This window comes from Salvelinus namaycush, chromosome 2 (genome assembly GCF_016432855.1).
Source record: "Salvelinus namaycush isolate Seneca chromosome 2, SaNama_1.0, whole genome shotgun sequence".
In the NCBI taxonomy this organism is placed as follows: Eukaryota; Metazoa; Chordata; class Actinopteri; order Salmoniformes; family Salmonidae; genus Salvelinus; species Salvelinus namaycush.
The window spans coordinates 73,601,398-73,616,028 of NC_052308.1; the positions used below are offsets into that span (position 1 = coordinate 73,601,398).

The window sequence follows — 14,631 nt, forward strand, 5'->3', positions numbered from 1 at the left end:
TGCATAGCACCAGGGATATGTAAAAGACAAGCCTGACCTCTCCCCTCTCTGGGCCCCAGGTGACTGAGCCCCAGCTGAGGGAAGAAGTGCAACTGCCAACACCAGAGTCCGAAGGGATACATTCTAATAACAAGTATATCACATCAGCATATTATGCAGATAAGACATCTTAATTATCTATGTTACCCAACTAATTCTGATTCATCCGCCACAAGTCACATACTCAGATATGTGGACACATACAATTAACATTTTGCATTACAGAGTCTGTGAACATTTTCATTTCATTAAATCATCAGTGGGCCAACATTGCAAATGTAAACAATGGAACAAATGCATCACATCCAAATATCACTTGATTATCTGTAGTGCTGGAGGAAAGACACCCAGATAAACACAAACACAGAGTTTAAAAAAGGACAATTTAAACACATGGAATCTGATTTACTCTATATTCACTTCATGTTTTCTAATAATAACATAAAAATATATGTTTGAGTATACTTTGTACCATTTTCATATGGTAAAGACAGTTAAACACATTCTCAGTCAACAATATAAGACAATTGGAGCACTGTGTATGTTCTCCGATGAATTTTAAGTCAATTTGATGTAAAATATCAATATTCACACCAGAAGTAATTATTCGTGACTGATGAGTAATATGTCTTCCCACAGTCTGAGCATTTGTAAGGATTCTCTCCTGTGTGCAGTCTCATGGCTTCTCTCCTGGGTGTATTCTCTCATGTCGTTTCAGGGCCCCTAACAGGCTAAAACACCTGCCACATTGGGAGCAGTGGTAAGGCTTCTCCCCTGTGTGTATTCTCTCATGTCTTTTCAGGCCCCATAACCGGTTAAAACACGTGCCACACTGGGAGCAGTGGTAAGGCTTCTCCCCTGTGTGTATTCTCTTGTGAGCTTTCATGTTTCTAAAGTGACTAAAGCTCTTTCCACATTCGGGGCAGTGGTAAGGCTTCTCTCCTGTGTGTATTCTCTCGTGTCGTTTCAGGGCCCCTGACAGGGTAAAACTCTTGCCACACTGGGAGCAGTGGTAAGGCTTCTCCCCTGTGTGTATTTGCTCATGAGCTTTCATGTTTCCAAAGTTACCAAAACTCTTTCCACATTGGGAGCAGTGGTAAGGCTTCTCCCCTGTGTGTATTCTCTCATGTTGTTTCAGGGCCCCTAACCAGTTAAAACACTTGCCACACTGGGAGCAGAGGTAAGGCTTCTCCCCTGTGTGAATCCTCCCATGACTTTTAAGTGAGTGAAATGAGTTATACTTCTTCCCACATTCTGAGCATTTGTAAGGCTTCTCCCCTGTGTGTATACACTCATGAGCTTTGAGGGTGTCTAACCGCTTAAAACTCATCCCACACTGGGAGCAATGGAAAGGCTTCTCCCTTGTGTGTATACGCTCATGAGTTTTGAGGGTGTCTAACCGCTTAAAACTCTTCCCACACTGGGAGCAATGGAAAGGCTTCTGCCCTGTGTGTATTCCCTCATGTATTTTCAGGCTTCCTAACTTGGTAAAACTCGTTCCAATCTGGGAGCGGAGGAGTCGACTTGCTGGTTTGGACGTCTTTGGTTCGTCCAAGTTTGGTTTTCCTCCTGCCAAAGACGGTGTTTATTTTAAGACAGAGCAGAATGAAATCTCCACATGATAAAACTGCCTTGCTATGAGGTTTAAACCAAATCAGATCCCTCAATAACCTGAGGCCAGCTTTCAAACATTTCATAATGTACATTTTTTTGTGTGATTTTAAAACAAATGTTGTAGAGCATCCTGGTAATTACTGATATGTTTACATTACTTATTTTTATTTCTGTTTTATAAGTCAGAACACAAAACACTAGTCAGTTCTATGACACTCGAGACACAGACGTCGCTGGATTCCTATCAAGCAGGTGGTTGTAAATATAGAACCTTCATAGCTGTATGATACAGAATGCGACCTACACACTTCCTTAAACATAAAATAAGTTTAAAAAAGTAATTTTGTGTGGATGACTAAAAGTTAGTTTGTTTACATTGGAGACAGAGCACCTCAGTAACTTCTCCCCATCGTTGATAGGGTCGACGCAATGGCATTTCTTTATTTAGACGCTCACACATTTTGACTATCATTAACTTCTTTGAGGTAGGGGGCAGTATTTTCACATCCGGATGAAAAGCATGCCCAGAGTAAACGGCCTGCTACAAAGCCATAAAAGCTAGAATAAGCATATTATTAGTCGATTTGTATAGAAATCACTCTGAAGTTTCTAAAACTGTTTGAATGAGGTCTGTGAGTATAACAGAACTCATCAGGCAGGCAAAAACCGGAGAAAAAATCCAACCAGGAAGTGGTAAATCTGAGGTTGGTCGATTTTCAACTCAGCTCCTATTGAAGATACAGTGGGATATTGGTAATGTTGTACTTCCTAAGGCTTCCACTAGATGTCAACAGTCGTTAGAACCTTGTCTGATGCCTCTACTGTTTAGTGGAGCCGACGGAGAGAGGAATGAGTCAGGTCTGCCATGAAGTGACCATGCTCTGACCATGCGCGTTCACGTGAGAGCGAGCTGTGTTCCATCGCAATTCTGAAGACACAGGAATACTCCGGTTGGAACGTTATTGAAGAATTATGTTAAAAACATCCTAAAGATTGATTCAATACTCGTTTCTCATGTTTTTACGGACTATAATATAACTCTTTTAACTTTTCATCCGGACTTTCCGCTGGACCAGCCCGCGCGTCGTGAGTTTGGAAAGTGTACTGAACGCTAGAACAACAAGGAGGAATTTGGACATAAATGGACATTATCGAACAAAACGAACATTTATTGTGGAACTGGGATTCCTGGGAGTGCATTCTGATGAAGATCACCAAAAGGTAAGTGAATGTTTATATTGTTACTTCTGACTTCTGTTGACTGCATAATATGGAAGCTATATTTGTGTCTTGATTGGGTTCTGAGCGCCGACTCAGATTATTGCATGGTTTGCTTTTTTCGTAAAGCTTTTTTGAAATCTGACACAGCGGTTGCATTAAGGAGAAGTGCATCTAAAATCCCATGCATAACAGTTGTATCTTTTAGCAATGTTTATTATGACTATTCCTGTAAATTGACGTGGCTCTCTGCAAAATCAAAGGATGTTTTGTGACTTCTGAACGTAAGGCGCCAATGTAAACTAAGATTTTTGGATATAAATATGAACTTTACCGAACAAAACATGCATGTATTGTGTAACATGAAGTCCTATGAGTGTCATCTGATGAAGATCATCAAAGGTTAGTGATTCGTCTGATCTATATTTCTGCTTTTTGTGAATCCTCTCTTTGGCTGGAAAAATGGCTATGTTATTCTGTGAATAGGCACTCACCTAACAATCGTTTGGTTTGCTTTCGTCGTAAAGCCTTTTTGAAATCGGACACTGTGGCTGGATTTATAACAAGTGTATCTTTAAAATGGTCTAAAATACATGTATGTTTGAGGAATTTTAATTATGGGATATCTGTTGTTTTGAATTTGGCGCCCTGCACTTTCAGAGGTGGGACGCTAACGTCTCACGTACCCTAGAGAGGTTAATGTCATGATATTTTGGGTAAAGTAAAAAATAATGAAATATTTGGGGTAGATGTTCCAAAAAATATAAATATGTAAAGTGTTGGTCCCATGTTTCATGAGCTGAAATATCGCAGATTTTTTCCATACGCACAAAAGCTTATTTCTCTCAAATTTGGTGCACAAATTTGTTTATATCCCTGTTAGTTAAAATGTCTCCTTTGCAAAGATAATCCATTTACCTGACAGGTGTGGCATATTGTTTTACACTTTTTTGGTTACTATATGATTCCATAAGTGTTATTTCATAGTTTTGATGTCTTCACTAGTATTCTACAATGTAGAAAATAGTAAAAATAAAGAAAAACCCTTGAATGAGTAGTTGTGTCCTGACTTTTGACTGGTAGTGTATGTGGTCGATTCCGTGGGAAAGTCAACCTGAACATGTGTAACGGAGGTGAGAACGTGCCGTAAACTCACTCCACAGCTAGCTTGAAACGTCACAGATGGAGCTATCCAACTGGTACCTTTTGTATAGCTCAATCGGTTCATTGTCAAGTAGAGCGGTCACATGTGTTGAGAAGCAGAGGATCACTAGTTTGAGCCAAGTATGGGGACAGAGGAGGAAGCTAAACTGTAAGCAGCACACTGATTTCAGTTACATTAACAAAAAAAGTGAGTCATTTCCAAATGAAACAATGTTCTTTAAAGTCTATATGTTGGAGTTTATTTGACCAGTTAAAGTAGAAAATGTAATTAATGTTGTCGACGGAGCACAAGTCTCACAAATGTTTTTCTTCATTTAATTAATTTCACAGCTTTTAGAAAAGGCTTACAAAGCTTGTTTAAAAATATATACATACAGTTGATGTCTGAAGTTTACATACACTGGTGTTGGAGTCATTAAAACTCGTTTTTCAACCACTCCACAAATGTCTTATTTCACTTATAATTCACTGTATCACAACTCCAGTGGGTCAGGAGTTTACATACACTAAGTTGACTGTGCCTTTAAACAGCTTGAAAAATTCCAGAAAATGATTATGTTATGGCTTTAGAAGCTTCTGATAGGCTAATTGACATAATTTGAGTCAATTGGAGTTGTACCCGTGGATGTATTTCAAAGGCCTACCTTCAAACTCAGTGCCTCTTTGCTTGACATCATGGGAAAATCTAAAGAAATCAGCCAAGACATCAGATTTTTTTTTTTTAGACCTCCACAACTCTGGTTCAACTTCCAAACGCGCGAAGGTACCACATTCATCTGTACAAACAATAGTACGCAAGTATAAACACCATGGGACCACGCTGCCGTCATACCGCTCAGGAAGGAGATGCGTTCTGTCTCCTAGAGATGAACGTACTTTGGTGCGAAAAGTGCAAATCAATCCCAGAACAGCAAAGGACCGTGTGAAGATGCGGGAGGAAACAGGTACAAAAGTATCTATATCCACAGTAAAACAAGTCCTATATCGACATAACCTGAAAGGCCGCTGAGCAAGGAAGAAACCACTGCTCCAAAACCGCCATAAAAAATCCAGACTCCGGTTTGCAACTGCACATGGGGACAAAAATCGTACTTTTTGGAGAAATGTCCTCTGGTCTGATGAAACAAAAATAGAACTGTTTGGCCACAATGACCATCGTTATGTTTGGAGGAAAAAGGGGGATGCCTGCAAGCCGAAGAACACTATCCCAACCCTGAAGCATGGGGGTGGTAGCATCATGCTGTGGGGGTGCTTTGCTGCAGGAGGGACTGGTGCACTTCACATAATAGATGGCATCATGAGGGAGGAAAATTATGTGGATATATTGAAGCAACATCTCAAGACATCAGTCAGGAAGTTAAAGCTTGGTCGCAAATGGGTCTTCCAAATGGACAATGACCCCAAGCATACTTCCAAAGTTGTGTCAAAATGGCTTAAGGACAACAAAGTCAAGGTATTGGAGTGGCCATCACAAAGCCCTGACCTCAATCCTATAGAAAATGTGTAGGCAGAACTGAAAAAGCATGTGTGAGCAAGGAGGCCTACAAACTTGACTCAGTTACACCAGCTCTGTCAGCAGGAATGGGCCAAAATTCACCCAACTTATTGTGGGAAGCTTGTGGAAGGGGCTACCCGAAACGTTTGACAAAGGTTAAACAATTGCTACCCGAAACGTTTGACAAAGGTTAAACAATTTAAAGGCAATGCTACCAAATACAAATTGAGTGTATGTAAACTTCTGACCCACTGGGAATGTGATGAAAGAAATAAAAGCTGAAATAAATCTCTACTATTATTCTGACATTTCAAATTCTTAAAATAAAGTGGTGATCCTAACTAACCTAAGACAGGGATTAAATATTTACTGGGATTAAATGTCAGGAAATGTGAAAAACTGAGTTTAAATGTATTTGGCTAAGGTGTATGTAAACTTCCGACTACAACTGTACATTTGCATGTTTAACACGTTCTGTAGATCAGATGTTAATGACGCAATACAGACCACATTGAAGTGTCTGGAGTTTTGTCTGCGTCTTCTAGAGTCTTGTAAAGATAGGGGATTGACTGGGACAGGCAATGTAACATCCATAATGTATTTAGGGAAAGTTTCTGGAAAACATGCACCTTACATCAGATCATCTTGAAACTTTCTCTCTAAATCTAACTTTCATCAAGGTTTTATATGGTCTATTGGTTTCTCTCTTTTCATTGGCAGAATCCTTTTTCAGTGTTATGATATTCATAACATCCATATCCACCAGTCTATCTTCCTGTCAACTAACAGAACTCTGCTGGTTGTCCTGGTAACAGATACCAGTGGGCAGATCTATTGTATTTGTTCAAACTAAACTACAGCACTTACTTTTATGTGTCATATCTGATCCTTTCTTCTCTTCTCCTCCTCTCACAGTTCCACTCAGCCCTGTTGTTTTCCTGCAGTCCACCAGCAGCACAGACAACCTCTTCCTACCCAGCAGTAAGGTGCTACCGGGAGAGGCACGAAACGGGGACTCCAGGAGGGAGGAAGGGCTAGCGTTGTCCTGGTAACCATAAAGAGGGGACACAGACACATATCATTATGGATGCTGATGTCACTGTTGACATGAAGTGCTTTACAGAAACCCAGCCCAGACCCTGATAGAGCAAGCTGTATGCTAGACCAGACCAAGCTGTACCATCTGGTGTTCTGATCTGGAGAGACTCTTCTCTGCCTCGTCAGCATCAGGATGTTGTTGATGCTCCCCAGAGGATCCACGATAGTCATGTCTCTCTCCTGTGTTAACGAGAACATCAAACCGATTGTAAACTTATGATCTTCTATTGCAATCATAGGGTCTTACAAGAGGCATGAATATGTCTAAAAAGGGCCTAAAATGGCCACTTCATCATGATTTTATAAAATAATGTTTGTGTTGCAAATGTGAAAGGGTAGTTTCACGAAATGGGTGCCTTTTGTGTCCCTTTGATATTTAATGTACAAAATATGCAACAATATTGAATTTGAAAAGCCTGCTATATTAGATGAGGTGCACTTTAATGTCGACCACATGGAGAATTCGATTAATCTCATTTAAAAGTCCCAAAAATATATGTACCAACAGCAGATGGCCCCTGAAACAATTCCTACAGTACAGAACAACATATTCAAGTGTAGAACTTCAGTAGAATGCCCCTTTAAAACCACACATTAGTTCAACAACAGTTTGTGCCCCTGTTTAAGACAGTACTCACTGGTGTTAATCTGATATTCTGTCTCCTCCTCTTTCACTCCCAAAACGTCTTCCTCCTTCACCTTTATTGAGATAGCATCCTCTTCCTCTCTAAAAGTTTCTATCTCTTCTTTCACTGTAACAGCCTCCTCTTCTTTCACTATAACAGCCTCCTCTTCTTTCACTGTAACAGCCTCCTCTTCTTTCACTGTAACACCCTCATCTTCCACGACATTGTTCAGTCCCAGAGCTTCTTTCTCCATACAGCAGACCCCCTCTTCTTTAGCAGGGGAGGAGTAGTTTAGTGAGCTCATGGTCAGGGATGTTAGCTAGTTAGTTAGCATTAGCGACTAGCCTAACGCTAGGCTCAGTATCAATCTTAAACAAGTTTGCAAATTGAAAAAGCAAATTAGGTTAAAGGGCATCAGTTGATAAGTCAACAGAAATGTGTTTAAAACACTGAGATTAGCCAATGTACATTAACACGGTGTAACGCTTCAATCTTTCAGTTTTATGTTGGCTAGCAAGCTACCGAGGTGGTTGAAAGAGTAGCCGTGTTGTTGTTCCTGAAGAAGCGTGTCCCGTCCAGTAAATTATACGTCACACAAGAAGCATCACATGAAAGACGCACATCCCCATCTGCTGACTGGAGTGGGTAACGCAGTTTGGAAACAATAGTTACTACAGTTTTGTATTGGAAAGAACGTCATAATAATTTATCAATAAGCTGATATATTTTCTCTTACGTCTCACAAATAATACGTTCCTGTACACAGACGTAGAAGCTTAATATGAATATGTAGATGATGAATAAATACATCTATGAATAGGTAGTGTGTTATTACAGTGTTTTTCGTGTTTTAATACACATTTGTGTTAATACTCTGTTCATTTATCACATTCGTTTTTATCTAGATGTGACCATACTATTCCCTTAAAGCCACGCTCTATAAGATACAAATCATCATGTAAACAACAGAGCAAATGCATCACATGCAAATAGGACTTGATTATCTGTAGTGCTATACACTGAGTATACAAAACATCAAGAACTCCTGCTCCTTCCATGACATAGACTGACTAGGTGAATCCAGGTGAAAGCTATGATCCCTTATTGATGTCACTAGTTAAATCTACTTCAAAACAGTGTAGATGAAGGGGGAGAGACAGGTTAAATAAGGATTTTTAAGCCGCGAGACAATTGAGGCATGGATTGTGTATGTGTGCCATTCAGAGGGTGAATTGGGAAGACAAAATATTTAAGTTACTTTGAACGGGGTATGGTAGTAGGTGCCAGGCGCCCCGGTTTGTGTCAAGAACTGCAACGCTGCTGGGTTTTTCAGCTCAACAGTTTCCCATGTGTACCAAGAATGGTCCACCACCCTAACAGTGCCGTTTAAGATGAGGGAGGACCATTTTGTTTTTCATGAGCATGGCCTTATTTTTACTACACCATATTGGATGACTGTCATTCATATTCCATTCACCCAGTTCAATATAACAGCGATAGGTTTAGACCACTACATGATACTCAAATTTAAATTATTATTTGGTGACGTGATTATCTTTAGTACAGTTTTATCTAAAAAATGATCACTTTTTATATGTTTACCATTTTTATTTTTATGAAAATCACTGAGGAGGAGGGTCCTCCCCTTCCTCCTCTGAGGAGCCTCCACTGCACCCAAAGGACATCCAGCCAACTTGACACAATTGTGGGAGGAATTAGAGTCAACATGGGCCAGCATCCCTGTGGAAAGCTTTCGACACCTTGTAGAGTCCATGCCCCAACGAATTGAAGCTGTTCTGAGGGAGAAAGGGGAGGGTCAAACTCCATATTAGGAAGGTGTTCCAAATGTTTGGTGTAATCTGTGTACATATTTGCAGTCATGTGTGCAAACACTTTACATATGTGTGGTCCCAGGAATCAAACCCACTACCCTGGTTTTACAAGCACTATACTTTACCAACTGAGCTACAGGACCACAAGGAATGATCAAGGAATGGCGGAGATAAACACACACACACACACACACACAGCCTGAGTTTGAAAAATATAATTTAATCAAAAGACGTAATATTGAAACTGACATACTCCATATGTAGTTCAAATCAAATGTTATTTGTCACATTAATACAACAAGCGTAGACCTTACTGTGAAATTCGGAATACAACAAGTGTAGACCTTACCGTGAAATTCTGAATACAACAAGTGTAGACCTTAACGTGAAATTCTGAATACAACAAGTGTAGACCTTATTGTGAAATGCTCCCTGACAAGCCCTTAACCAAAAACACAGTTTTAAGAAAAATGAGTCAAGAAAATATTTCCTGAATAAACTAAAGGAAAAAAAAGTAACACAATAAAAAAAACAATACAGAGCTAATATACAGGGGGTCCATGTATCAATGTACTGAGGCACAGTGTAGAGGCAGGTGTTGAAAACAATACAGAGTTAATATACAGGGGGTCCATGTATCGAGTCAATGTACTGAGGCACAGTGTAGAGGCAGGTGTTGAAAACAATACAGAGTTAATATACAGGGGGTCCATGTACAGAGTCAATGTACTGAGGCACAGTGTAGAGGCAGGTGTTGAAAACAATACAGAGCTAATATACAGGGGGTCCATGTATCAATGTACTGAGGCACAGTGTAGAGGCAGGTGTTGAAAACAATACAGAGCTAATATACAGGGGGTCCATGTATCGAGTCAATGTACTGAGGCACAGTGTAGAGGCAGGTGTTGAAAACAATACAGAGTTAATATACAGGGGGTCCATGTATCGAGTCAATGTACTGAGGCACAGTGTAGAGGCAGGTGTTGAAAACAATACAGAGTTAATATACAGGGGGTCCATGTATCGAGTCAATGTACTGAGGCACAGTGTAGAGGCAGGTGTTGAAAACAATACAGAGTTAATATACAGGGGGTCCATGTATCGAGTCAATGTACTGAGGCACAGTGTAGAGGCAGGTGTTGAAAACAATACAGAGTTAATATACAGGGGGTCCATGTATCGAGTCAATGTACTGAGGCACAGTGTAGAGGCAGGTGTTGAAAACAATACAGAGTTAATATACAGGGGGTCCGTGTATCAATGTACTGAGGCAGTGTAGAGGCAGGTGTTGAAAACAATACAGAGTTAATATACAGGGGGTACATGTATCGAGTCAATGTACTGAGGCACAGTGTAGAGGCAGGTGTTGAAAACAATACAGAGTTAATATACAGGGGGTCCATGTATCGAGTCAATGTACTGAGGCACAGTGTAGAGGCAGGTGTTGAAAACAATACAGAGTTAATATACAGGGGGTCCATGTATCGAGTCAATGTACTGAGGCACAGTGTAGAGGCAGGTGTTGAAAACAATACAGAGTTAATATACAGGGGGTCCATGTATCGAGTCAATGTACTGAGGCACAGTGTAGAGGCAGGTGTTGAAAACAATACAGAGTTAATATACAGGGGGTCCATGTATCGAGTCAATGTACTGAGGCACAGTGTAGAGGCAGGTGTTGAAAACAATACAGAGTTAATATACAGGGGGTCCATGTATCAATGTACTGAGGCACAGTGTAGAGGCAGGTGTTGAAAACAATACAGAGTTAATATACAGGGGGTCCATGTATCAATGTACTGAGGCACAGTGTAGAGGCAGGTGTTGAAAACAATACAGAGTTAATATACAGAGGTCCATGTATCGAGTCAATGTACTGAGGCACAGTGTAGAGGCAGGTGTTGAAAACAATACAGAGTTAATATACAGGGGGTCCATGTATCGAGTCAATGTACTGAGGCAGTGTAGAGGCAGGTGTTGAAAACAATACAGAGCTAATATACAGGGGGTCCATGTATCGAGTCAATGTACTGAGGCACAGTGTAGAGGCAGGTGTTGAAAACAATACAGAGTTAATATACAGGGGGTCCATGTATCAATGTACTGAGGCAGTGTAGAGGCAGGTGTTGAAAATAATACAGAGTTAATATACAGGGGGTCCATGTATCGAGTCAATGTACTGAGGCAGTGTAGAGGCAGGTGTTGAAAACAATACAGAGCTAATATACAGGGGGTCCATGTATCGAGTCAATGTACTGAGGCAGTGTAGAGGCAGGTGTTGAAAACAATACAGAGCCAATATACAGGGGGTCCATGTATCGAGTCAATGTACTGAGGCACAGTGTAGAGGCAGGTGTTGAAATAGAAAACATACAGCTTTATACAGTTTGATTTAATGTGGCTTAATGACCTAAAGCACAATTATTACAGCTTGTGCTAGCTGTGCCACCAGAGTCTCTGGGTTCGCGCCCAGGCTGGGCTGGGTTCGCGCCCAGGCTCTGGAGCAGCCGGCCGCAACCGGGAGGTCCGTGGGGCAACACACAATTGGCATAGCGTCGTCCGGGTTAGGGAGGGTTCGGCCGGTAGGGATATCCTTGTCTCAGTATGTAAAAATGTAATAAAATGTATGCACTCTACTGTAAGTCGCTCTGGATAAGAGCGTCTGCTAAATGACTAAAATGTAAATGTAAAAAAAGTGTTCGAGCAGAATGTGTGTTCTCTCATGAACTTTAAGTAGCTTATATTTGATGTGAAATATTCCTTTCGAGATGATGCTAACTTCTCTCACCCAGTGGCATATGGGCTATTTAGGTGAGTGTTGCTGTTGCCACATGAAGCAGTGCCCGCTTTGTTTAAGGACAGATAGGACGTGGACAGATAGGGCTCTACCTTTGTAGAGCACATGCCCCTTTGCCCTTACAGTCTCTGAAGTGCCCTTTTGGGTGGTGGTATAATCTGTATTCATTTTTTCTCAGAGTTATTCTATATTCACTGTCTGCAAGTCGTCGTTAAATTTGCCTCAGTGATTTGTATTTTCCTTCAACTTTCTGAAGAGGAAAAAGCCCTGAAATGCCCCTGTCTGAGTGCATTTGTCTACCATTATGTTTAGCTGTTAGCGATGATGCTAATGACAACCATCTTCTGGTTGATAGAAAAGCTTTCCCCAAAACCTTGTCAATTAAATGTTAACTACAAAGTAGTCTATGCCTACCAGGCAGAATTATATCATGATTATTTGCATCAATCCAGTTGTGATTTGTTCAGCAAACTCTGCAATCACATGTGTGCTACAGAGACACCACCAACCAAGCAAGGCTCTTGCTGGTGCCACTTGAATTAAAGGGGATCTACACACAAAAATGAAAATTTCTTCGATTTTTCTCAGACTTCAAAAGTGGTCTCCTGATGTGGTTTAAGTATTATTGTGGACTTAGAACATCCAATGTTGTTGTTTTTCTATTAACAGTGTGATTTAGAGAGAAAAACAGGGACATCAGAAACCTGGAAAAACTAAACGGAGAAAATGGAATTAGGTTTAAAGAAAATAAGAAAAGAAAACGGATTTGAAAGGGCCCTAAATATTCTATACATTTTTTCTCATTACTGGATTATCTAGGGATAGTGTAGAGTAACAGCTGTATCCTGAAGTGACCTTTAACCTCCCTGCTCCTCAATACTTCTTCCACTGGATCAAAGCTTCAGCCAAGTAGGATACATGATAGTGGCAACACATGGAGTTGGGTTGGATATAGTCATGGTAGGATACATGATAGTGGCAACACATGGAGCTGGGTTGGATATAGTCATGGTAGGATACATGATAGTGGCAAAACATGGAGCTGGGTTGAATATAGTCATGGTAGGATACATTGAGTGGCAAGATGTTCTTTACCATTCGGCCATCAGATTTGCCACCAATGCTCCTTATAGGACACCTCACTGCACTCTATACTCCTCTGTAAACTGGTCATCTCTGTATACCAGTCGCAAGACCCACTGGTTTAATGCTTATTTATAAAACCCTCTTAGGCCTCACTCACCCCTATCTAAAATATCTACTGCAGCCCTCATCCTCCACATACAACACTCGTTCTGCCAGTCACATTCTGTTAAAGGTCCCCAAAGCACACACATCCCTGGGTCGCTCCTCTTTTCAGTTCGCTGCAGCTAGCGACGGGAACAAGTTGCAAAAAAAACACTCAAACTGGACAGTTTTATCTCCATCTCTTCATTCAAAGACTCAATCATGGACACTTTTACTGACAGTTGTGGCTGCTCCGCGTGATGCATTGTTTTCTCTACCTTCTTGCCTTTGTGCTCTTGTCTGTGCACAATAATGTTTGTACCATGTTGTGTTGCTACCATGTTGTGTTGCTACCATGTTGTTGTTATGTGGTGTTGCTACCATGTTGTGCTGCTGCCATGTTGTGTTGCTACCATGTTGTTGTTATGTGGTGTTGCTACCATGTTGTTGTTATGTGGTGTTGCTACCATGTTGTGCTGCTGCCATGTTGTGTTGCTACCATGTTGTTGTTATGTGGGGTTTCTACCATGTTGTTGTCACGTGGTGTTTCTACATGTAATAATAACAACATGTGTGATTTATATAAAGTTCTTTAGTAATAAAACTTTAGTGACATAATTTAGTATTTAATATGACATAGTAAACTTTAATAATTGTAATATGTATGTTTAAATGACTGTACTAAAGTTTTTGAATAAAATAAAAAGGTTTGAAATAAAATGTAATTTACCTTCAAAGAATTTAAATCTCTCTCTCTTTCTCTCCCTCTGTCTCTCCTTGGCTGGGAATGTTAAGGGTCAAGAAGTTGTGAATCTAGGGGGGCTCTTACACACAGGGGAACTAAATGTACACAAAATAAAAATAAAAATAACTAACAACCTGGACCCCCAGGTGTCTTTCAAAACATATGTTTTACTAACGACCTAAACAGATCATTTTTACCCTTTTAAAAATAGTTATGGGGGGAGGTCCGGGGGATGTCTGTCTTTGAAAGGGTCATTGTAATATTAAGATGTCCCCTTTACTGATGACCTAAACAGATACATTTTACCCCTCATAAAAGAGTGTCCGAGGGATGTCTCAGTCAACCCCACCAAAAATGCCCCAGAGGCCTCACACCATCCTCTTCGAAAGGTTCATTGTACTCTTTAACTATACTTCCTTTACTGACGACCTAAACAGATCACTTTTACCCTTTTAAAAATAGTTGTCAGCTATCCAGATTTAATGGTCAAGAGATTGTGAACCTAGAACCTAGAGCCCTTGAACACATGTTGTGTTGAGGTACACATATGTTTTCTGCTTATGAAGGAATAAATTATTGGCAGGATATAGACCACAAAACAACAACAAAAAGATAACTGTATTCTTAACGATGTGCCCTTTACTAATGACTTAAACAGATAATTTTACTCCATGAATAACCTTTTACTGCAGGGGGCTAAATCAGGGGCCTTCAATGCTGCAGAAATGTTTTGGTACCCTTCCCCAGATCTGTGCCTCAACACAATCCTGTCTCGG

At 40.5% G+C, this 14,631-nt stretch overlaps 1 protein-coding gene across 1 annotated transcript in view; it reads right to left on the bottom strand.

Moving 5' to 3' along the window:
* Positions 1–14,631, bottom strand: part of LOC120023442 — a gene marked incomplete at both ends in the record, with an annotated part of 359,115 nt that overhangs the window by 280,049 nt on the left and 64,435 nt on the right. The window contains 1 exon segment of the mRNA XM_038967467.1: positions 768–1,518. Coding sequence (XP_038823395.1) covers positions 768–1,518 — 751 coding nt within the window.